This window comes from Pinus tabuliformis, chromosome 6 (assembly GCF_031772625.1).
Source record: "Pinus tabuliformis cultivar Carrire ecotype Pingquan chromosome 6, CPIR1, whole genome shotgun sequence".
Taxonomy (NCBI): Eukaryota; Viridiplantae; Streptophyta; class Pinopsida; order Pinales; family Pinaceae; genus Pinus; species Pinus tabuliformis.
In genome coordinates, this window is record NC_142292.1 from 397,066,397 (window position 1) to 397,091,766 (window position 25,370).

Below are 25,370 nucleotides of genomic sequence, written 5' to 3' on the forward strand. Positions count from 1 at the left end.
GCCCTAACAAATGACCAGGTCTGCCATGCACCAGTCCTTATGAAAGGTACCAGATTAGCAGCCTTGACATGATCAGTGAATCGGCAAAGGAAGGAGAGTCTTATGGAAGGAAAGCTTCAGTAATATGGGTAACTGACTGAGCTGTTCATCTGCTACATATCTTCAGTCCTTGGGATCAGATCTGCAACCTCATTGTGTCATCTTCAAGGTGAAGATCTCTGATGTCTGATCTCCTATTTGGCAAGTCAAGTATTGACTTAAAATCATTGTACTCTATCTCTCTCTCTCTGCTGAACTTTGAAGATAAAAGAAGATTTGATCAAAGGGTTTCCCCACACATTGTGGGGTTTGTCCCTGGCTTGCGCCATATCTTGTGTCCTCTTGTCTTGGCTTGTCTTCTGCGTTTTATATTTATGTTCTATCTGCAGTTTATCATAATGCTGATGTGATTGCCAATTGTGAAAATTCAAATAAATTGCTCTAGCATAGAACATACCAAAAATTAACATGGTATCAGAGCTGAGGTGAAGACAATGCCCAAGCAAGAGTGAAAGAGCAATCACCAAAGGCAGTTGGGACAAGACAGAAGGATCAATGGGTTCCCCATAATTCACCTAGGGTGAAGTCAAAGCAGAGAATGTTATCAAAATGGCGCAGCAGAAGTTTCTGATGGCCCATCTAATGATCCCTTCATTGGGAAGTTCGGTTCTAAGGGTGAAAGGAAAGGCAGATGCCTTGTTGAAATAAGTTCGGCCGTTATGCGAAGGAGTGTCCGAATGGCAAGGACACATCTCTTGATGAAGATAACAATCATTCCTAGGACATCTTCAATAATCAAAGGAATGACTGGTAATGCAGGTCATCAAGGAAGTGGTCGACTCCTCCACGAAAGCAAGAAACCCCTGAATCTCTTTTATGTACCTGATCGCAAGAAGAACCCGATGACCATCTCGGAAATGGAAATCAAAGGTTACAAGATGGCACTTATCAATGGAAAGGTACGTGTTTGAAAATATATCTTGTTAAGATGTTTTGAGTTCTGGGTTGTATCAAGTTGCTAGAAGTCCACTGGGGACCATGTCCGTTGACTCAGCACTGGAGGTCTGTGAGTCAGATGGTGACTCGGATGCTTGAATTCAAAGAGGAGCATGTAGGTACATGTCTGAAATGTACCGAAGGAAAATATTATAAGGGGACCATTCCCTTCATGCAGCAGGTCCACAGGCTTGGAACAACCCGAGGAGTTTAAGACTCATGATCGGGAATCTCATGTATACAGGTGGAAGAAAGCTCTCTATGGCTTGAAGCAAAACACCTCGGGCATAGTATGAGAGGATTGATAGCTGTCTAATGCAGCTGAGACTCACCAGGAGTGAAACTGATCCAAACCATTACTCGAAGGTTGTGGATGATAAACCTCTCATACCGGCACCTATGTCTGACAGGTGCAGACCCTCTCATTTATAGGAGATAGAGGGAGTTGGATTCTGAATGTGAAAAGATAAGCTGCAAGCCTGTGACTACCTCAAGGGTCTTAACTTTCAGAAGTTATATGGTAGTGATGTCGGACCTGATTTGGGAAATGCCTCTGAGTTTTATAAACTCATTCGCATTGATGTTCTTGGAGAACCTCTGTTCGGACATCTGTGTTGCAGTTAGCATGGTGAGCTCATATTTGATTGAGCCTCACTGGATTGGTGCCAAGAATCTTCTGAGGTATCTTCAGGGCACAATCTCTCATGGATTGAGATACACTGCCGAAAAGATGAAATTGCATTATTATTCGAATGCTGAATGGGCAGGCAGTGTGGAGGATCACTAAAGCACTTTTAAGTGCTCTTTCTCTTTGGAATCTGCCTCGATACCCTGGATGAGCAGGAAGCAGACGTCGGTGACTCTGAGCACCACCAAGGCAGAATACATTGCTGCTAGTATGGCCTTCTGTGAGGCAGTCTGGTTGCTGAAGCTCTTCAGTGAGCTGTTTGTTCACATGATGAGTACCACTGTGATTCTCTGTGACAACCAGAGGTGGGATTCGATTATTAAAGAATCCCGTATTCGTCGATTGCTTCAGCAGATAGACATCATGGTAAGTCGATGAGCAAGGAGGCTCCATCGCATTAGGATGATGCACAGGACAGAGCCCCTAGGAAAGATCAAATTTGTGATTTTCCTGAACGACTTGGAGTCGTCGAGAGACCTTTGAAGAAGGGTCCTACATGTTGTATACATTGAGCTCTGGGAGCTCTGGGGGGCTTGCAGTTCTACTGGAGCAACATATGACCACAGGGTGACTCACCCTCCCCTGGTGGTGTGCACTGGAACAAGATGATTCGCTCTCTTGTGGGACAAGATGATTCGCTCTCTTGTGGAACAGGATGATTCGCTCTCCTGTGTGGCAGGATGATTAGTTCTCCTGTGAGGCCTGGATTGATGTGTTCTCCATGGCGATTGTGGCAGGATGATTAGTTCTCCTGTGAGGCCTGGATTGATGTGTTCTCCATGGCGATTGTAGCAGGATTGATGTGTTCTCCTGTGAGGACAGGATTGATTAAGTTCTCCTGTCGAGGCATCCTACCCATGCAGTCTGGGACTCATGGGAAGTACCTCTCATCTGATCAATGAGCAGGGAAATGAAGTTAGGGACCATAGTAGTACCGATGGACGCATCGTTGTATCTACCGTACTCCCTATGCTAGGATGACCTCCATTGATCTGGGATCAATGATACTGGTCTGGGACCAGTGGTGGGAGTTGTACATACCATGACGCTGACTTCGGGTCAGCTGTGACTGGTCTGGGACCAGTGGTACATACTCCGAGACTGACTTTGTGTCAGTGCAGTACTGGTCTGGGACCAGTGAGAGTGGTACATACTATGACATTGACTTCGGGTCAGTTGAAACTGGTCTGGGACCAATGGTACACTCTCTGAGACTGCGATACTGGTCTGGGACCAGTGGTAGGAGTGGTACTTACTATGAAGCTGACTTCGAGTCGGCTGAGACTAGTCTGGGACTAGTGGTACGCACTCTGAGACTGACTTCGGGTCAGTGGAGAATGGTATGAGACATTCTCGATCAATTCTTCTTCTTCATAGTTCAGCAGAGCTGAGCAGAGCAGAGCTAGCAGAGCCAGCAGAGCTGAGCAGAGCAGAGCCAGCAGAGCTGAGCAGAGTTGGGCAGAGCAGTGCAGGGCACTGATGGCCGAGATTGTACAGTCGGACTTATGGATCACTGGATGGAGTTCTCCCTAGTTGAGAGGGAGTGTTAAATTGGCAACTAGGGCCAAACTCCATGTGGATCAGCTTATTTATGACAGCTGATATTTTTATTGGATCCCTCTCATCGAGAGGTGTAGGATTGATCCAAAGATCATCCGATTCCGATAAGTATTTATGGAGATATGAATTTATTTTGTTTATATAATTATTACCAAGCCGACCAGCAAACTTGAGTAGGCTCAGAAGCCCAATAGACATGTCTATTCATCATCTACGTTCTAGTATAAATTGGTGAGGATTTGAAGTCATTTTAACACACATTCTTGGTGTGTTCTCCTCCTCTCCACGTCTTGGGTTTTTGGAGAAGGAGGGACACCTAAAATATACAGTAGCTGATGCCCTAGCTACAGTTTAGTTGTGCCCTAGCCGCAGTGCAGATGATGCCCTAGCCGCAGGCTTATAAGAAGATCTAAATGCAGATAAGAGGAGACTTATGTGCAGCATGAATAAGCCCCTATACGCTGTCTCAAGAGGCTCCATCCGCAGATGAGAGGAGGGCTAATATAGGCCCTAAATGAAGGTTTGAATCCATTGTCTTTTGACCCTATATGCAGCAAGAAAGAGACTCCTTATCCACTGTCATAATCTGCCTTAGCCGCAGTCAAAGAAGGAGGTTCCAGCCACAGCAAATGGAGGTCTTAAGCAGCTGTATAGTAGTGCCCTTAGCCGCAGTAAGGAGAGCCCTTATACGCAGCTCAAAGAGACCCAGTTGCTGTCACCTAAGCCGCTGACATAATGCTACATTGCTGTAGGTAACAGCGTGGCCTATTTCAGGATTGTTTGGGCATAATCAAGCTGTTCTTGATCTCGGTGTGCTGAGAAAAAGAATCTGCAAAAGGGAGGAGCTAGGGACAGTAGTTTAAGGAGCTGTTTGGATCACTGTTTGAAGGGACTAAAGTTACAGTCCACTGATGGGCTAGGCCGCAGGCCATAGCCAGCAGTTGGAGGCCTTTATTTAGTAGCTGCGTTCAGAAGGTAAGCAGCCCTATAAGGCAGCGTATCATTGGAGGATTGTATGAAAGCTAGCTGCAGTAATCAGGTGAACTGTGGGGCATGGTTAAGGTGTTGTGGCTCTCAGAGGGTGCCCTAACAAATGACCAGGTCTGCCATGCACCAGTCCTTATGAAAGGTACTAGATTAGCAGCCTTGACATGATCAGTGAATCGGCAAAGGAAGGAGAGTCTTATGGAAGGAAAGCTTCAGTAATATGGGTAACTGACTGAGCTGTTCATCTGCTACATATCTTCAGTCCTTGGGATCAGATCTGCAACCTCATTGTGTCATCTTCAAGGTGAAGATCTCTGATGTCTGATCTCCTATTTGGCAAGTCAAGTATTGACTTAAAATCATTGTACTCTATCTCTCTCTCTGCTGAACTTTGAAGATAAAAGAAGATTTGATCAAAGGGTTTCCCCACACATTGTGGGGTTTGTCCCTGGCTTGCGCCATATCTTGTGTCCTCTTGTCTTGGCTTGTCTTCTGCGTTTTATATTTATGTTCTATCTGCAGTTTATCATAATGCTGATGTGATTGCCAATTGTGAAAATTCAAATAAATTGCTCTAGCATAGAACATACCAAAAATTAACACTGGTGCCACATCTTGTGCAATGTTGCACGAAGCGGGAGCGAAGCGGAAGCGCGAAGCGCGGAAGCGTCATTTTCCAAAAATCTAGGGAGCGAAGCGTCCGCGGAAGCGTCTGCTATATATATATATATTTTTATATATTTTTTTGCATTTATACTCAAAACAAACATCCCAAATACCAAATTAATTGTAGAAGACATGAAAACATGCATATTTTTGCATAAATCAAGATAGATATGGCATCCATGATTCCATTGTAGTTACTAGTATGTACAACAATCATCTATATTCTAGCTATTACAAACATACATCAAATTTTTAAGCATATTATAAAACATAAAACATTTAAGCATATTATAAAACATAAAACATAGAGCATATTATGATTTATCTAGCAAGTGAGCAACTGTCAACATTTGTCATGTCCAAAATTCAAATAATAATGTTTACAAAATATGTCACTTGGTCACCGCCAAGCCAAAAAGGTTCAAAATTCAAATTCACAAGTCTACAAGTCTAATGAGTAATCTATAGACTATGACAAAAAGAAGTAGATTGTGAATATATCTACTAATCTCTCCTCCTTCCACCACGAATAGAACGTGATGGCGTGCCTCCACGTGGTGGCAATGAAGAAGATGGTCCCTGTGTAAGTCGTGGCACTGGAACTGATGAAGAAGAACCCCCTGCTGTTGGTGTTGAACCATGGAACCTAGGACCAGATGGGGGTGGGGGTGGTGGCATATCAACACGGTCATCATCATCCTAGAATCGCTCAAAAAATTCATGCAAAAAAAAAAAAACACTAGTTAACAAAAAAATTAAAAACATGAATTAGAGAAATGCTTTATAAGGGAAAATTGGAAAATTCATACCACAATGGACATACCTGGATAAGAGCATCCTCTAATTGCTCTAGTTGCAACACTCCATCCTCCAAATTGGGCTCCTCTGGATGCTTGTCCCAAGTCAACAAGTCTTTATTAGACTTTGCATCTTCACAGTAATGGGACAACAATCGCAAGTTGTAATGAACATAAACCAAGCTCTCTGCCCGATCTAAACTCAACCTGTTCCTTTTAACACTGTGGATGAAAGAATAAGAGCTCCAACACCTCTCTGCAGAAGAAGTGTTTACCACCTGTGATAGCACCCGCAATGCCAAACTCTGTAGAAGTGGAGTAGGCCCTCCATGCATGTTCCACCACTCAAGAGCAGAAAAATGCTCTCGATCTTCAATTGAATGCATGCTCCCAAATGGACCAGTGTTGAGCGTATAGTTGCTCACCTGTCTCCGTACCAATGCAGCCTCCTCATTATCAGGGATTAATCTACTCAATGCAGCCATATATTTTTCGTGAACCTCTTTATCTTGGTGTGGTTTTTTCCTGCTTCCCCCCCCAGGTGCTGGTTTTGAAAGCCATGATGGATGATAGTACCTAGGTGTCAAAACATATGCTAATGCATGCAATGGAACATTTAGCATATCCCATCGCTTTTCCACCTCTTCACGAATATAATTGTACAAGGTGGTATCTCTAGGCTCAACAATGTCTTTAATCTGCCCCAACATGCTATCCATTTGCTCATACACCTCCCCAATTACTGGTCGATCTGAATCTGCAAACTTGATCATGTAATAAATTGGTTTGGTGAATTGCAAAACATATTTAACCTGTGACCAAAAGTAAGTGTCAAGAACAGTGTCCTTGACTACATTAGCAGTAGCACCATCTGTACACTGGTTAATTTCATCCCATGTTTCAGCACACACCAGATTAGTTAAAGCTTGTCTCACCTTCACTAGCCGCCTAAAGGTGAGGTAATAACTAGCAAATCTTGTCTTTGCAATTTTAAGCAATTGCAACTTGGAGTAAGTGCCATAGAAGTAGTTTACCCTTGTATGCCCTGTGATGAATTTAATGAGCTGCTTCCCTTTCCTGTAAACCTCAGCAATCCACCCACATTCTTTGTGTTTCACAATATCATGCATCAAAAGGTTCAATGTGTGAACCAGGCACCCAGACCAAAAGATGTGTGGATGAGTACGCTCAATAATTTTTCCTGCTGCCTTACAATTTGCTGCATTATCTGTGATCACTTGAACCACATTATTCGGACCAACATCTTTGATTGATTTCAATAGGAGATCTGCAATGTTTTGTGCAGTTGCACTGATGGAGGAGGAGTCATGACATGCAATAAATACTGCACCCTTAGAAGAAACACCAAGAACATTTATCAAATGTTGGTTTCTAATATTTGTCCACCCATCTGATACAATGGATACCCCATAATCCACCCACTCATGTGTAAAACGTGTCACAGCTCTTTGAACCTTAGCTTTTTCTCTTTCTAATAACACTGTTCTAGCTTTCTCATAGTTGGGGGCCTTGTATCCTTTTGGGGCTTCATTGATGGCCTTTACCATGTCATGCCAATAGGGAGAGCGAAGCACATTGAATGGTACACCGCAAGCACAAAGAAAACGGACTACCTTTCCATCCACATCATCCCTCCCAGTAACATTAAGGAAATCCCCTATTGTTTTTCTACCTCCAGAGGTTGCAGAAGTACCATAAGGAGATGGGCAACTACCAAATTTAGAGGTTGCACTTGATTCTGAATGAGTTTTTTGTTTCTTGTTTTTTTGTTGTGCAGCCATCTCTATTTTGATGTATTTTTGTCTTTGTTCACTTGAAATTTTTGGGCAAATGGCTACCCCCACAGAACCCTTTTTTTCATCACTCTCTAGCACCCCACAAAAATGCCTCCTCAGACGGGTATATGAACCCGTATATGGTTTTCCTCCATGACAATCATGAGGGCACATCCATTTGTAAGATCCACCACCCTTTCCCCTTCAAGTTTGGTCACATAGTTCCACAAGGGATTTGATGTACCTTTCCCATCTTGTGCTTCAGTGTCCTCTTCAAGTTCATCCCCTTCCTCTTCAAACCCTTCCTCCTCATCATACATTGGGTCACTACTATTAGGACCAAGTTCATCCCCCTCCTCTTCCCCTCTATTCCTCACCCTTGCCATCATTAAAACCAAGAGTGGAATGATACATAGAAGCCAAAAGAACACCATCTTGGAATATGGATATAGGTGGTGGACAACCTGTAAATAAAGGAGCAAGTAGAAACAATGGGAAAGAGTAGGAGAGGGAGGAGAAAAATACAATTTTTTTTTCAAAAAAACAAGGGAGTTTGGGGTTTGAACTTACCTCTTTAGCTCTTGTAGATGAAGTCCTCCAAGCTCTTGCTCCAAGCTCCTCCTCCTTCTCCTAGCTCCTCCTTCTTCACTCCTCCAAGCTCTCCTCTCTTCTCCTCTCCTTTCCTCTCTTCTCTTCTCCAACTCTCATAAACTCAAAGTGAGAAAATGAGAAGAGAATGGGGGCTTTATTCTTTTCTAAAGTCACCCTAGACTCACCCTAAACTAACCTAACCCACCCCCTCATGCTAGTTAAGTCACATATTAAAACAAATTTAAAAAAAATAAATTAAAAAAAAGGAGGCCGCGGGGTTGCTTCCGGAATCGCCTGGGTGGCGTGCGGTTCCGGGCCGGAAGCGTGGCGCCACCCCGTGCCCGAACCGCCCTCCGATCCGCGGTTCCGGGGTGGCCGCAACCCAAAAGGCAGGAATCGCATTTAAATTCCGGAACCGCGCCACCTCCTCCTCCGAATCGCGCTTCCAAATTGGATTCCGGGACGGTTCGCTCCGATCCGCGGTTCCGGGTTTGGATCCTCCGGGGGGGGGGCGATTCCTGCAACCCTGATCTTGTGTCCTCTTGTCTTGGCTTGTTTTCTGCGATTTATGTTTATGTTCTATCTGCATTTTACTATCATGTTAAATGTGATTGCTAATCTAGAATTGATATTGAGCTAATATGGTAAATTGAAGTAAATTTGCTCTCAGCATAGAACATACCTAAAATTAACACTGTCGCTTACAATAATCTTTGGGTTTCCATGTAGCTTTTGAATTGTTTCCATAAATGCAGTAAAAACTGTATTAGCTTTAAATGGATGAGATAATGCACAAAAGTGTGCATACTTCGTAAGTCTGTCAACTACCACCATGATAACACTATTTCCTTCAGACTTGGGTAAACCTGTGATAAAATCCATAGAAACCTCCTCCCAACGTTGGCTTGGAATGGATAAAGGTTGTAATAGACCTGGGGTCTTAATTGTTTCAACTTTATTTTGTTGGAAAACCAAACATTCTGCCACAAACTTTTGAATATCCGATTTAAGGCCATCCCAAAAAAATTCCTTCTTAACCCTGTGGTAAGTTTTTAGGAATCCTGAGTGCCCTCCTAAGGGAGAGCTGTGCAATTCCATTAGAATCTTTTGTTTGAGTTGGAAATTCTTACACAGCTATAAGCGATCTTTGAACCATAACGAATCATTTTTCCAGCTAAATGTATCAAATGTATTGGGATCTTGTCGTAACTTTTGAATGAGTGCCCACACTTCTTCGTCATTCTTCCATTCATCCCTTCCTTCGTTTATCCAATCCGGTTGGAGAATTGAAATGGCGCAAACAGATGCTTCTACATCCTCATCCTTTCTTGAGAGTGCATCTGCCACAACATTTTGCTTCCCTTTTTTGTAGATGATTTCAAAGTCATAACCCAACATCTTTGTGACCCATTTTTGTTGCTCTTCTGAAGATAATCTTTGTTCTAAAAAGTATTTAACACTATCATGATCTGTTTTTACCTTGAAGTGTCTTCCCATTAGGTAGGGTCGCCATTTCTTAAGTGCATGTAGTATTGCCAACATTTTCTTCTCATAAATAGTTGTGTAAATACTTTCCTTTGATTAGACGACTTTTGAAAGCAATGGGTCTTTCTTTTTGCATTAAAACAACACCAATTCCATTTCCTGAGGCATCACATTCCACAATAAAGTTTTTTGTGAAGTGTGGCGTAGCTAAAAGCGGTGCTTGGCACATTGCCTCTTTAAGATGTTCAAAGGCCTTCGTTGCTTCTGGAGTCCATGAAAATGCATCTTTCTTCAATAATGTTGTTAGAGGTGTTGCTTTTCTCCCATTTTTCTAACAAACTTGCGATAATACCCTGTCAACCCGAGAAATCCTCGCAGATGCTTTATGGATGTGGGGATTTTCCATTCCTTAACGGTTCTAATTTTCTTAGGGTATACCTTAACACCTTCATGAGATACAATATGACCCAGATATTCCACCTCTTGTACTCCAAAGAAACATTTGGAGCTTTTTGCATATAATTGTTTCTTCTCTAATAGTTTGAGCACCTTGTCAACATGTTGAACATGATCCTTCCAAGACTTGTTGTAGCTTAGTATATCATCAAAAAATACTAACACAAATTTTCAAAGGAAGGGATTGAAAATGGAATTCATCAAACCTTGAAATGTAGAAGGTGCATTGGTAAGGCCAAAAGGCATGCCCAAAAATTCATAATGACCCTCATGAGTTTTAAATGTTGTTTTCAAAATGTCTTCAGTCTTCATTCTGATTTGATGATATCCTGAACAAAAATCCAACTTGGCGAAGTAAATTGATCCAAGAAATTCATCCAATAATTCATCAATGACAGGAATGGGAAATTTATCTTTAATAGTGAGCTTGTTGAGCTCCCTATAATCCGAAAACATGCGCCATGATCCATCCTTCTTGTGAACCAATACCACTGGAGCAGAGAAAGGACTTTGACTAGGTTGAATTATACCAGCGTCTAGCATTTCTGCAACCATACGTTCAATTTCACTCTTTTAGGCATAGGGATATCTGTAAGGCCTGATGATTGGAGGAACACTTCCTGGAATCAAAATAATAGCATGATCATGATCACGAATAGATGGGAGGCTAGGTTGCAGGAAACGCAGGTACAGGGTCCGTTTCCGTACGGAAACGAAACGGAAACGCGTTTCCGCGTACCGTACGGCCGGAAACGCGTTTCCAAGCCGTACGGGCCCCGTTTCCTCCAAAAAATCACTTGTTTTTTAATTTTTTTTTTTTTTTTTCTAATTAGTTTGTAAAGTTTTTTAGGGTTTCTAAGCTGTTCTAGAAACCATTTCTAAAGTTATAAAAGAGCAGTGCCTCTCATTCTCTCATCACACTATTCAGCAAGGAGTTTCTCTTGGAGATTGGCAATTGTTTCAGTGGCTGGTGTTTTGAGCATTCTGCTGCTTCTATTTTTGATGAGGATTAGTCTTTTGTGACTTGTCTCTATAGTTCTTGCAGCCTTATAGTCTTTATTGTACTTGCAGCCTCATATACTAATATAAATAAAGGCTGATTTTGGATTTTCCAGTTCCTATATTTTTGTTTTCATTATGTGATGACTCATGAGTAAATGTGATCATTGTGATGTAAATTTAATCTTAATGTTAAAATGTTTAAGTAAATGTATCATTAATGCTTTATGATTGCACATATATATATTAATAATTTTTAAATGTTTTTAATATATATATATATATATATATATATATATATATTATTATATATATATATATTATTATATATATTCGCGTTTCCCCATTTCCAAAATTTGGGGAGGTCGCGTTTCGTTTCGCTTCCGCGTTTCGTTTCGCTTCCCCGTTTCCCCGTTTCGTGCAACTTAGATGGGAGGCCTTTGGGAGTCTCAAATACCTTGGAATGATTGTCCAAGACTTTTTGGAGATTTGGAGAAATAGATGATTTCGATGTGGGAACCTCTAGCAAACATAATTGTGCAATTATGCCTCGTTGTTCTTTCTTTAGAAGCTTTGTCATTCCGTTAGAGCTAATTATCTTTCCCGGTTTCCCTGTGATACCCCTTAATTCAACTTCCTTTCCTTCTGAAGAAAATTTCATGAAAAGTTCTTGAAAATTAAAAGCTATTGTACCCAATGATTGTAGCCATTGGACTCTTAGTACAACATCAGCACCACCCATTGGAATGGAAAGCATTGGGCTATTCAATACATATTCTCCCATGGATAGCTTGATATTATGACACTTTCCAGAGCAATTTATGGTTCCTCCACTTGCAACCATCACTTGACACTCTGGTGCTGGATATAGGAAGCAATTCAATTCCTTGGCTATCTTACAATAAATAAAATTATAGGTACTGCCCAAATCAATCAACAATATTACCTTTTTCTTCTTGATATGTCCTTCTATCTTGATAGTTTGAGGAGTGGTAATTCCAGCGAATGCATTACAAGATATGGTCGGATTCATTTCTTCTTTCTCTAGGGTTTGTTCCTAGTGTATATCCTCTTCTTTTGACATTTCTTGTTCCTTTTGTTCCTCCTCTTCACAATCGATGTAAAATAATTTCTTCTCAGCACACTTATGACCTTTAGTGTATTTGCTATCACAACTGTAACAAAGCCCTTTTGCTCTTTTTTCTTCCAATTGTTGTGGTGTAAACCTTGTAGGTTGTGGAAGGCTAGGGGCAACAACACTTCCATCTTTATAATTGTGAGTGGTAGGCTTCCTTTGTTTCCATAATTTTTCTTTCCATTTTTCTTGCCAACCTGAATGCCTTCTCCAATGAATCAGGTTCCCAATGGCGAACCTCATGTTGGATGTTATCCTTTAAAGTCCCTATGAACACATCAATCCTATGATCCTCTCGAATATCTTTTACCCTTATATTCAATTTTGGAAGTCCTCAATGTGCTCCATCATTGAACACTTTTGTTTGAGAATTATCAATTGGCTAAAAAAATGTTGTTTTTTGTAACCTCATAATGTGATATCATTTCATCCATAAAAATTTCCCAAGGGACAATTTGTTTACGAGAGCAAAGTCATCGATACCATACAAACTGATTTGGTTCCAAATATAAAGTTGCAATGCATACCTTTTATGTGTTTTGCACATTATGGAGATCGAAATATTGCTCCATCTGTAGTATCCATGTTATGGGATCCTTGCCATCAAACTTCCTCATATCGATCTTTGGAACATGGTGGGCCTTCGCTCCAACAATATAGTCTATGAAATCATGATTAACATTTATTTTTTTCTCATCATGAATTTCCTTTACTACCCTTTCGCCATTAGTAAGCATTGCTTGTAGAAACTTTGTCAAATCTGTCTTTATTTCTCCCATGTTGCCTTTAAGTTTTTCTTGTAAACCATCCATCTTATCTTTTGTTACTTTTTGTGAAAGTGAATTTTGTTGCACTTGGTCTCGTAATTTTGATATTTCATGTTGCATGTCTTCCTTTTCTTCATGAGTCATGCTAGAGCTTTTAGGTTGCTTACTAAGTGTTTCCATTTTCTTTCTTTGGGGCATCAATTAATGATAATTATGCTTCACTATGCCTTTTGAATTCCTTCAAATTAATTTTTCAAAACAAACTTATGCAAAATTTAAAAAAAAACTACATAGCTTTTTTCACTTTGTAGGAGCTCGATATTGTATCTAATGTATGTTTGAAATTTCGGATCTCCAAGGTCTGAAATTGCGAACTATGGTAGCCCTCTGAGTCCTCTTTCCAACGCCACTAGTCTGATCGAAATTGGATTCTCCAAGAAAGCGTTATGCCCAATCTCCCAAGATGACCTGATTATACACTTTTTCAGTAGAGCGAACTTGTACAAAGTTTCATGTGTCACTGTTTCAACCTTTGGACCTATAAACAATGCACAAAAAACTACAGTCTGTCATTTTTCTATAACTTCTTACGAAATTTCAATTTGATACTCAAAGAGAAAGTTATGACGATTTTCCCAAGGTCACCTGTTTGGGATGTAATTCAGGAGCCCACAAAAACCCTAACTTCCTTGGATCATATCTCTGAAAATGTAGCCAGACAAGATCTAAAATTCGAACCTGAGGATCATCGTGATTTCGACTCAAATGGGTATTTTTTTTAGCGTCTGAAATGTCGCAGAATTAAACAAACAAACAAAAAATTACAGCGAAAATGCCACAGTGACCTGTTTTGGAGCAGCGAAACTGTTAAATTGGCAACTAGGGACAAACTCCATGTGGGTCATCTTATTTATGGCAGCGGATATTTTTCTTGGATCCCTCTCATCGAGAGATGTTGTATTGATCTAAAGATCATCCGATTCCAATAAGTATTCATGGAGATATGAATTTATTTGTGTTGTAAGACAATTCGTCAAGGTCGGCCAACAACCAAATAAACCCCACAAGTGCTCAACGTTTTAGTATAAAAGGGGATGACTTGAGAGTCATTTCTCACATACAATTCTATTTTGATTTCTCTCCACTTGTTTTGGGTTTTAGTGGAAGGGATATCTAGGAGTGGAAGCCCTAGACGTTGGAGGAAAGAAGACTAAGGGAGCTGCCCTAGAGGAGATGCCCTAGCCCTAGACGCTATCAAAGAAGAAGTCAAAAACGTTGTCAAGGAAGCATGCCCTAGCCGTAGTCTTGGAGGAATCTATCCAAAAGGCAGCCCTAGACGTAGTCTAAGAGAGGCCCTAACGTTGTCCAAAAGGCAGCCCTAGGCGCAATCTGAGAGCAGCTTTAAACGTTGTCCAAAATGCAATCGTAGAAGCAGTCTAAGAGAAGCCCTAAACGCAGTCTAAAGGGCAGCCCTAAACGCTATCTAAAGGCAGCCCTAACGCAGTCTAGAAGTAGCCCTAACGTAGTCTAAAGGAAGCCCTAACGCTAACCTACGGTGCCCTAGATGTAGGCCTAATACGGCTGAAAAGGTGGGTAGTAGGTGACCCTCAAAACAGGAACAACATGGGAGTTTGAGGACTCAAACATGCCCAGGAGAGCAATGCTAATAATTGGGACAATAGCAAGACATGGTGCTGCAATAGCAATTGGGACAGCAATGACAGTGATGGGATAGCAACATACTATGATGGGATGGCAATGACATTGATGGAACAGCAACATACTATAATTGGAACAGCAGCAAGACATGGTGCTGCAATAGCAATTGGGACAGCAATGACAGTGATGGGATAGCAGCATACTATGATGGGACAGCAATGACATTGATGGGACAGCAGCATACTATGATGGGACAGCAACAAAAACAATGGGACAGCAAGCTAACATGGAATGGCTATGTCACTAATAGTGGGACAACAGTATGCAACATAGGACAGCAATGGCTAGCATGGTGCAACAATGGCACATGGGACAGCAGTGCAGCTTAAGGTGCAGCAGTATGATGTGTACAGCATGGTCATGAGGTCCAGCATTGTGATGATGGGTGCAGCATGGTGAGGTACAGCATGATGATGAGATGCAGCACAATGATAGATGAAGGAATCACCTTGGAGAATCAGTTGATGCAGCATGTCTTCCACTGATCTCATGTATCATCTTCTTAGAGATGATCTATGCTCTTATCTAGATAAGTCAAAATGTTGACTTCTGTTGTAAATGTACTATCTCTCTCTTTCTCTCTCTCTCTCTCTCTCGCTCTCTCTGCTGAACTATTGAAGAACATATAAAAAAAATTGATCAAGGGTTTCCCCACATTGGGGTTTGTCCCTGGCTAGCGCCACATCTTGTGTCCTCTTGTCTTGGCTTGTCTTCTGCAATTATGTTTATGTTCTATCTGAAGTTTACTTTAATGCTGATGTGATTGCTAATCTAGAGTAGATATTGAGCTAATTGTGAAAATTGAAATAAATTGCTCTAAGCATTAAACATATCTAAAATTAACAGAAACCCTAGAATCCAAAAGCTCTGATACCAAATGTTATGAAACCAGCTCACAAAAAAATAGATCGACGACTTCGAAATCAGCTTCTTCGAAGAGGCAACTCCCTTTACATTACACAAATGAACAATTCTTTGATGATACAAATGACAAAACCTCCTTTCTATATATAGGAGTCTAAGGGGTCACAATATAATCAAAGCCGACAACAATAATAATATAAGGGCACAAAAATCACAATAGTGGGCTTCTATGGGGCACAATAATAACAATATGGGGACAATAGGGACACAACAATAACAATATGGGCTACAATGACAATAGTAATGGGGGAATCACTAGTATTATAGGGACCTAACATATATGATGTAATATTTTGATTGATATATCCATAAAATGGTATCTCAATCAAGTTGATCATATATAAATCATCATTAGTCATCTTGTCAAATTCTCACCTGACATGCCAATGGCATGGATGAAATGCCCCCATACATATATTGATATAATATGATATATATATGAAATAATTTTTTGGGCATTTTATTTTGATCGATATATATATTAGTAGATTGAGAAGGGAGAAAATGTTAAGGTTAGTTTGCAAAGGCTTTAAATGAAGGAAATATTTTAAGTATACTAACTTGGGACTAGTATTTGATGGGTGTTCACGAGTTATCTATTAATATTCTTAGTTTCCATATTGATCCATAATAACATCAAAGAAAATAAGGGCATAACAACCAACTATTCTACTTAATATTGAGATTCAACATTCAATATGTCAAATTATTGATTGAAAATATTTCTAATATTGATTGACATCCATAGAAAATTTCAGATGAGCAATTTGGGTCTTTAGAAGGATGACAAACCCATGAGGTAGTGGTGATAGCACAAGAAAGCCTACACTTGATCAAGACCAAAAATCAAAGATATGGACCTCTCCACTACCTATCACAAGGTAAGTTGGCTTTGCCTAAGATTGATCCTTACTCACCTAGGTTTTTGTCATAACTTTGTGGTATGGATGATGAGTTGCATTACCTTTGTATCTTTTATTGCCCTTGTTACCCACCAAAAGTGGGTAACCCATAGGAGAATTTTTCTCCTCATTTGACAGCCAGCCAAGGAGCAACCCTATGATGGCCCACAGTTAGCTTTACATCAAAACTCTCCACTTATGCTTTGGTCAATGCTCTCTCCCATCTAACATGCTTCTTCAAGGAAGGTGGACCATCTATCACGAGGTACATTAACCATTCTTGTGATCATGTGATTTCATTTAATGTTTTGGGGCACACCAATATGGACGGCAACCAAGATGGAAGATTGATCACTCTTGATTCTACCCTTGTTCCCATACTTCACTTGGGATGTTATCCTTTGCCCCTAGTCTATTGTGACCTCCCCTAAGGTGCTCCTTTCATGAGGGGCACTAATAAGAGTCCACTGATTGAAGTAGTGTGCCTAAGCTGTTAGTTTTTGTAGCATCGGATGTGTTCTAGTCTCGAAACGTTGTGGAGAGGCTAAAACACATGAGATCTCCAAAACCTAGAAATCGTTTATGGAAATTCCACCTAGAGATGGCTTAATTAGATTATTAACCAATTTTTATATATTTGATAAGTCTAAACTTAGGGAATATGGTTAATTAATCAGTATTAATTGAGATAAGGCATGAATTCTTTAGAAACTCAAATGGATCGACAGGGCATTAATCTGGGCCCTTGATTAAGTTTTAATCTTGGACGTTGGTTCTCCAACAGACGATTATAAGGAGTCAATGGGTAGATGGAGAAGACACTTGTGGAGTTTGATTTCCTTGGCAATTCGTTTTCCAAAGAGCAGCTACAGTTGCCAGAAAACCAGAGAAGGAAGCAAAGACAGTGAGGGACAGGGGCAGTGAGTCAAGAGGAAGTTTTCTAGATCTGGAGAGTCAGCTACAGGAGCGTTGAGTTTCCTTAGTGAGGCTACGCAGAGGGAGTGCAGAAGCTTCAGAGGCAGAGTTCGATTTGGCCAGGCAAAGGGTTGATTCCATTGCTGGAGACCGGGAAGATTTCCAGAAGGTGCCAGCGAGTCATTCTCAGAGGTTGGATTGGGCAGACGGCTTGATCAATTGCAGTTTTGGGCAGAGCTTCCTAGTGCCTATGCAGATTTGACGTAGAGGCTGATGCAGACTTTCGTGGAGCAAATTTAGAGCTAGTTTCGAAGTTGGATCAGTGTCAAGTGAGACAATATCTATCTCATTATTTTTTGTGGCCAGTTTCTCCTATAGTGGATTGTCAGTTTGAGCATCTATATTGTACTTAGAATTTCACTGCTAAACAATAATAAAAACTCTTAGTTGATGCACCAGTTTTTCCAAAGTTGGGTTTTTCCGGGGACAATTGCCCAAAAATAACAGTGTCACAATTCTTGTGTGTGTGCTAGAATTTCTCAGTTTCTAGTATTTTATTTTCTGCGGTATTTTTATGGTGAAAATTGCAATTGTAATTCTATTCATTGTTTGTCATACCAAATAAACTACATAATTAAATTTATATTAGGAGAATAATTTCCAGTTACTGCAATAGATAAAATTTTAACATGGTATCAGAGCATAAGTGATTAGTTGGGAAGCTCAGAAGCAAAGCGGAGAATTTCGTTGTTCAAAGGAAGCAATAGGCTGAAATTCTCAGAGGTTGAGCAGTGCTCAAACAGGCAAATTGAATTGTTCGGCAGGAGTTAAATTTTCCAGTGCAAGTTGGCAAAAAAATTCGACTTGCCAAATTTAGTGATTCTAGCGACCAAAGGGAGCAGCAACAGCTTTCGCTGAGTAGACTTGTGGTTGGATGCAGAAAGTTTTGCAGCAGCAGAATCAACATCGGGTAAAAGAGGAATAGCACACAAATTGTCCTTTCTATCACCATGGACAAAATTAAAATTTAGGATGCTTCAGATTTGTCTTCCAGATTGGAGGACGAATTTGCTTGCTTGTCAAAATCAACGTCACAGTGTGTCTAGTATATAGACAGTGGAGCATCAACTCATATGACAGGGGTTAGAGAATATTTCTCTAGCTACAAGGAGGAGAAGATGTACTTCCAATTACAATGGGAAACAAAACGAAGTGTACTCCAGTAGAGAGAGGTACCATTGATTTTCAGAGGGAGTCAGGAGCAAGCACCAGTGCTATATATATATTGCATGTGTCAGGATTAGGTATGAACCTAATTTCAGTATCCTAGTTACAAGATAACAGATATGATATCCACTTCGTAGGGAAAAAAGTGTTTTTCAAACACTCAAACAGGGAGAGGGTAAGACAGATTGGAGCTCGAAGCAACAGATTGTACAAGTTTTAGCTCGACTCTCCAATGGCACTAATAGGTAGTGGGAAGGAGCTGAATGAGTTATGGCATAGGATAATGGGACATCTACACCATGAAGCACTCAAGTTGCTTAGGGAAATAGTGACAAGCGTTCCAGAATTTGGCATAGAACACGATGATGTATGCAAAGGATGTGTACTTGGGAAGTATGGTAAGGCAGCGTTCCCAATAAGTGATAGCATTGCAAATGGCATGTTAGGACTTGTACATTCAGATATTTGTGGCCCGATGTCCACTAGAGAATTCAATGGTGCCAAATACTTCGTCACCTTTATTGATGACCATTCTAGGAAAACCTGGATCTATTTCTTGAAGACCAAAGATGAGGTTTTCAATTGTTTCAGAGAGTTTAAGGCCTTCGTGGAGAATGTGACGAGGATGAAGATCAACGTGCTTCGCTCAGATAACGGTGGAGAATATATTGATAAAGACTTCACAGATTTTTGTGCAAAGGAAGGCATCAGAAGAGAATGGACAACTCCATATAATCCACAGCAAAATGGGGTAGTGGAGCAAAAAAACAGAACCATAGTTGGGGCTGCAAAAGCAATGTTATATGACTAGGATTTGCCCAGGTTTCTATGGGCAGAGGCATGTAACACAACAATGTATATTCAGAACAAGACTCCTCATAGAGCATTGGGAAAGAAAATGCTAGAAGGGGTCTTCACAAGGAAGAATCCATAAGTTAGTCACTTCAAGATCTTTGGCAGTGTTGCTTATTGCCACCTGCCAGATGAGAAGCACACCATATTGGATCAGACTGCAGAGAAGGGGTTTCTCATTTGGTATAGCGAGACCGCCAAGGCATACAGGATCTACATTCCTAGCAATAAGAAGATTGTGATGAGACAAGACGTAAAGTTCATAGAAGATTGAGCTTTCAATAGATCCCGTGAGATGCCTGCAAGTGATCAGAATCAGCCAGCTAAAGCTCCATTGATCCAGCAACAGGGGCAGCCAATGGGACAGTCACAAGGATCCAATACAGTAACCAATACTAGCATTTCCTCAGGAGCATGGAATTCAATGAGATCTCAGGAAACAGAGCAGCAAGGGCAGGTTGAGGAGGAGACTGATAGAACCTCCCACTACTAGTGGTTGAGCCAGCAGAGAGGTTTGCCAGACATTGAGAGGTGCAAAGGAGTTTGTTGGAGCTACTAGGACGAACAAGAGAGAGCACAGGCAGCCTGACAGATATCAAGCATTGATAGCTTAGGTTGTAGAACCTTCCAGCTTTCAGGAAGCCGCACAACATCAAGTGTGGGTAGATGCCATGGTGGATGAATAAAGCTCTATCATGACAAATGATGTTTGGGAGGTGGTGCCAAGGCCTGAGGACAGGTCAATTGTAGGTTCTCAATGGATCTACAAGATCAAGTATGTTGCAGATGGCAACATGGAGAAGTACAAGGCTAGATTCATGGCAAAGGGGTATGCACAGAAAGAAGGGATAGATTATGAGGAGACCTTCACCCCAGTTGCCAGATACACCTCTATTCGGTCAGTTATATCCCTAGCAACTCAGATGGGATGGCAGATTCACCAAATGGACATCAAGACAACATTCTTGAACGGGGTGATAGAGGAAGACGTGTACATTGAACAACCAAAAAGCTTCGAGACTCATGAAAGGCGCACTCATGTGTGCAGATTGAAGAAAGCTCTATACGGGCTCAAGCAAGCTCCCAGGGCATGGTATGGTCGAATTGACAACTACTTGCAGCAGATGGGATTCGTCAAGAGTGACGCAAATCCCAACCTTTACTATTTGATGGTAGAGGGTGAGCCACTCATCCTAGTATTATATGTGGATGATCTCTTCTTGACAGGATCATCAAGGCTCATAGAGGACTGCAAGAGGAACATGACAGTAGAGTTTGATATGAAGGATTTGGGGTTGATGCACTATTTCCTAGGATTGGAAGTGTGGCAGAAGGACAAGGAGATCTTCCTTGGGCAGGGAAGATACACTACAAATATTTTGAAGAGGTTCAGAATGCAAGATTGTAGACCCATGTCTACGCCCATGATCACCAACTGGAAGAAGATAGATGCATCAGATGACAAGGATGTCGACCCCACCTTGTATAGACAGCTTATCGGTTCTCTCATGTATTTGGTCAACACTAGGCCAAATATTTTCTTCGCAGTCAATACCCTCAATCAGTTTATGGTAGAACCGAAGAGGGTACACTGGGCAACAACGAGGCATATTTTGAGGTATGTGCGTGGCACAGTCAAGTATGGGTTAAGATATACCCAAGGGGATGACGTCAGACTATGTGGGTTCACAGATGCAGATTGGGCAAGCAGTTTAGTGGACAGGAAAAGTACTTCTAGGTACTGCTTTAGTGTTGGATCAGGGAAAGTTTCTTGGTGTAGCAGGAAGCAAAAGTCAGTAGCACTGAGCTCTGCAGAAGCAAAGTATATGGTAGCAAGCACAACTATGTGCAAAGCTATACGGCTTCAGAAGTTGCTAGTAAGCTTGTTCAGGTGGAGAATGGAGGCAGCTAGTGTCTATTGTGATAATCAGAGTTGCATTGAGCTTTCTGAGAATCCAGTTTTTCATGACAAATCGAAACACAGAGATATTCGTTGTCATTTCATTAGAGCACGTGTGCAACGTGGAATGGTCCAACTACAGTATGTTCCCACAGAAGAGCAGGTTGCAGATATACTCACGAAAGCTCTAGGGAGAGCTAAGTTGATTAATTCAGAGAACATATGTATGGTGGAGAACCCGTTTCAGTAGCAGGGACAGATTATTTTGGATGCTTCTCAGTTGCAGCAGCAACATATGAGAGGGAGTTGCAATGCAAATGCAGAGTTGGTAGTGTCAACAGCATTAGAGTTGCACAGTGGTTGGTGGGCAATGGCCAGAAATCAACAGAGTGACAAAGGATGACACAGAGACAAAGAGTTGTAGCAGGGTGTGCAGCACTAGAACACAGTCCTCACTAAGAGGGAGTGTTAGTTTTTGTAGCATCGGATGTGTTCTAGTCACAAAACATTGTGGAGAGGCTAAAACACATGACATCTCCAAAACCTAGAAATCGTTTTTGGAAATTCCACCTAGAGATGGCTCAATTAGATTATTAACCGATTTTTAAATATTTCCTAAGTCTAAACTTAGGGAATATGGTTAATTAATGAGTATTAATTGAGATAAGGCGAGAATTCTCTAGAAACTCACACAGATCAATAGGGAATTAATCTGGCCCCTTGATTAAGTTTTAATCTTGGTCGTTGGTGCTCCAACATAATATTATAAGGTGTCGACGGGTAGATGGAGAAGACACTTGCGGAGTTCGATTTCGTTGGCAATTCGATCTCCAGAGAGCAGCAGCAGTTGCCAGAAAGCCAAAGAAGGAAGCAAAGACAGTGAAGGGCAGGGACAGTGAGTCTGGAGGAAGTTTTCCAGACCCAGAGAGTCAACTACAGGAGGGTCGAGTTTCATCAGTGAGGCTGCGTAGAGGCAACATAGAAGCTTCAGAGGTAGAGTTTGATTTGGCTAGGCATAGGATCGATTCAATTGTTGGAGGCTAGGAATGTTTCCAGAAGGTGCCAACGAGTCATTCTCAAAGGCTGGATAGGGCAGACGACTTGATCAGTTGCAGTTCCACCCAGAGCATCCTAGTGCCTGTGCAGATTTGATGCAGAGGCTGACATAGAGTTTCGTGGAGCCGATTCAGAGCCAGTTTCAAAGTTGGATCAATGTCAAGTGAGACAATATCTGTCTGAATAATTTTTGTGGCCAATTTCTCCTATAGTGGATTATCAATTTGTGCATCTAGATTGTACTCAGAATTTCATTGTTGCATAATAATAAAAACCCTCAATTATCGCACCAGTTTTTCTAAGTTGGGTTTTTCCAGGGACAATTGTCCAAAAATAGTGGCGTCACAATTCTTGCGTGTGCTAGAATTTCTTAGTTTCCAGTATTTTATTTTCCACAGTATCTTTATGGTGAAAATTGCAGTTGCAATTTTATTCATTGTTTGTCATAGCAAATAAACTGCATAATTAATTTTACAATTAGGAGAATAATTTCCAGTTACTGCAATAGATGAAATTTTCACATAAGGTACTCCATACTTACCACATTCCATGTTTCCCTTATTATTCACATCCATTCTTTTGGTTTATTGTCATATTTCATTGGGACAAGTGCTTTATATCTTCACCTTTAAGTCGAGACCCAGAAATTTTCCCTAAGAGGTTATTGCAACTGAAATAATGATAAAGACATATAAAACCACAACTAAAGAAAATAAAAATGCAAAAGATGAATGGGACTTAATAAGCGTGTGGGAAAAAGCCTAGGATGAGCTCCACTCCCCTCATAAGCCATCACCTAGTTCCTCAACATTTCATGCTACATCTAAAAAGGAACTCTTGAATGTCCCAACCCCGACAAGCGATAAACTCTTACATTTTTAAGGGGTATTGGAAAAGCATAAAGCAAGCTTGTACTCCTAAGCAATGCACAAAAAAGATAAATTAGGGCTGACGATTTTAATTGTTTTCATGCGCAATTTGATCCATTCAAAACCATTGTTTACTTAACCCTAGCTTGCCTCTTTAATATCCTTTGCTCCTTTGTTGATCTTATCACTTACAGGCTATTTTCTCAAGTTGTTATATGCCATTGCATGCCCAAAATTTGCATATCATACAAACCCTAACTTATAGCAAGCTTCTTCTAAATTATAGAGGTCTTAGGTAAGTGTACTTGAACTTTAGGCAATTCTCATCTCAGCCTTTCAAGGCTTGGCCAATACCTTTTCCTTCAATTATTAGGAATTGGATCACTATTGAGCCCTCCTTACTAGAATATCATATCGGTGATCTATTGTAGGGAAGCCTCTCTTGTGGGGACAATATCCACCACTAATTAGCTAGAGAAAAACCACTAAGATGATTGTTACCCACCAAATGTGGGTAACCCATAGAAGAATTTTGCTCTCCTCATTTGATAGTCAACCAGCGAGCAACCTTATAATAGTCTTTAGATAGCATTATGCCAGAGTTCTCCACCTATTGTTGCAGTCAATGCTCTTGCCCATCTAGCAATCTTCTTGAAGAAAGGTGGGCCATCTATCAACAGGTACTCTAACAATTTTAGCGATTATGTGCTTTCATTTAATGTTACGGGCATATATTAATATGAATCACAAGACAAACTGGATGATTGACAACTCTTGAATCTATCCTTGTTCTCACGCTTCACTTGGGAGGTTAGCCTTTGACTCTAGTCTAATCTGAGCCCCTCTGAGGCCTTATGGTTTAGGAAGGGCACTAACAGGGGGTGCTGATTAATATAGCATGTCCATGATAACCCATACTCACTTTCCATCCTACCCTGTTATTCATCTCCATCCTTTTGGTTTATTGTCGCTGGCCATTGGGATTGGAACCCTTTATCCACATCCTTACGTCAAGGCCCAAAAGCTTGGCCCCAAATGTTGATGCAATTGAAAAAACCATAAAAGCATATAAAGCCACAATAGAAAGAAAATGTAAAATGCAAAAGATGGCTTGAATTTATTTAGCACGTGGACAAAAGCCCAACATGAGCTCTACCCCCCTCATTAGCCATCACCTAGTTCCTCAAGCATTCAATGCTTCATGTAAAATAAATGAACTCTTGAATCTTCCAACCACGATGAACAAGAAATTGCTACATCCTTAAGGGATAATGGAAAAGCACAAAGCAAGCTTGGTCTCCTAAGCTATGCATCAAGGAAAGACAAATCATTAAAGAAAAAGTGGCACCAGAGGGGTGGAAAAAGAAAGTCGAGGAAAGAGGTAACTTGGGAGGGCTAGCACATCATGCCTTGATGCCAACGCTTGCCATAGATGATTCCACATCATCCCTACATTGCTTAGGAGAGTGACATAAGCCCTTTTGTGGATGACATCATGGTGGATGGGATGCCCTTTGGACATGTACCCATACACTTTGATAATTTCTTGGATTGAGGAGAACCCAATGGACCATTTCATCACTTGCTTGATGGAGATTGATCATTTTTGGAGCATGACATCATGGTGGAGGCACTCTATTCTCACATGTATGGGTTATTTTGAAATTATTATTATGGTTTTGAGCTATCTCAAGGTTGGCTTGTAACCTTTGACCTAGTCGGACGCTTCAAGCAAACTTTTTATTGATTTTCTTGTAAACTATGGAAAAGTGACTTGTTCCCCTCATATAAATAGAGGGGACTTTCCATTATCATCATCATCATTCATCACACTTCTCTTCTTCAAGAAGTGTGCACTAGCTATTTGTCTTCTTCTACTTGCACTTCTTTGGGACTAATTGAACTGATTCTTGTGGAATGTCGTAAATTTCATGTTGATTTTGTTCCATCTTTGCATGCTATATTATGTGAATTAGGGTTTCTATGTGTGCCATATTAAAAATTGCAATATCTTTCCTTGGAATCTTAATTTTTCATGGTATGT

General features: G+C 40.8%; 2 protein-coding genes across 4 annotated transcripts in view; both read right to left on the minus strand.

Moving 5' to 3' along the window:
* LOC149258976 (arginine--tRNA ligase, cytoplasmic-like) overlaps positions 1–25,370 on the minus strand; it is a 284,232-nt gene that overhangs the window by 15,170 nt on the left and 243,692 nt on the right. The gene's annotated exons all lie outside the window — the stretch shown is intronic.
* On the minus strand, positions 5,333–7,723 carry LOC149258977 (uncharacterized). The gene is made up of 2 exons (XM_089374267.1): positions 5,760–7,723; positions 5,333–5,635 (listed from the first exon to the last, which is right to left on the minus strand). The coding sequence occupies exons 1-2, from the start codon at positions 7,701–7,703 to the stop codon at positions 5,441–5,443; spliced, it is 2,139 nt and encodes a 712-aa protein (XP_089230393.1). The 5' UTR covers positions 7,704–7,723; the 3' UTR covers positions 5,333–5,440.